This window comes from Rhincodon typus, chromosome 42 (genome assembly GCF_021869965.1).
Source record: "Rhincodon typus isolate 14 chromosome 42, sRhiTyp1.1, whole genome shotgun sequence".
Classification (NCBI taxonomy): Eukaryota; Metazoa; Chordata; class Chondrichthyes; order Orectolobiformes; family Rhincodontidae; genus Rhincodon; species Rhincodon typus.
This window is the reverse complement of record NC_063373.1, coordinates 6,000,145-6,000,688: the sequence shown is the minus strand read 5'-3', so window position 1 is coordinate 6,000,688 and position 544 is coordinate 6,000,145. Positions and strand designations below refer to the sequence as shown.

At 49.4% G+C, this 544-nt stretch overlaps 1 protein-coding gene across 1 annotated transcript in view; it reads right to left on the bottom strand.

The window, feature by feature from the left end:
• Positions 1-33: 33 nt before the first annotated feature.
• Positions 34-544, bottom strand: part of LOC109935143 (von Willebrand factor A domain-containing protein 5A) — a gene marked incomplete at its 5' end in the record, with an annotated part of 19,906 nt that continues 19,395 nt past the window's right edge. Inside the window, one exon of the mRNA XM_048619106.1 lies at positions 34-288. Within this exon, the coding sequence (XP_048475063.1) occupies positions 34-288 (255 nt within the window). The remainder of the gene's footprint in view (positions 289-544) is intronic.

Genomic DNA, 544 nt, shown 5'->3' with positions numbered 1-544 from the left:
CTCCCTGAGAGAGAGGGGACTGAGAGACATCAGTCAGTGTACAGAGATGTACCCAAGGAGAACGACCTGGCGATCCTCATTCAGCCAGTGTTTAGACAGATATATATCATGGCGTCCTCGTGTTTCCCTCAGCCTCTGAAACACTGTGACCTTTATCTTACCTGCTTTAGCCTTGATCCATGACAGGGACTTGTCCACCAGAAGCTCCCACTCATCTTTTGTGTCTGCACTGAATGCATGCAGCCAAATCACTGCCAGGATTGTGGTCCACAGGGTCAGGTCAATATCCTTCCAGTCACACAGACAGAACAATGACAGAGAGTCAAGTTAGTGAGAGCAAACAGAAGGACTATATCATTGAGATACACAGAGCAGCTACAGCATGGGATCTGCTAATGGAGTAAAGCTCCCTCTACACTGTTCCTTCCATCAAACACTCACAGGGACAGGGACAGCACGGGGTTAGATACAGAGTAACGCTCCCTCTACACTGTTCCCTCCCCCATCAAACACTCCCAGGGACAGCACGGGGTTAGATACAGAG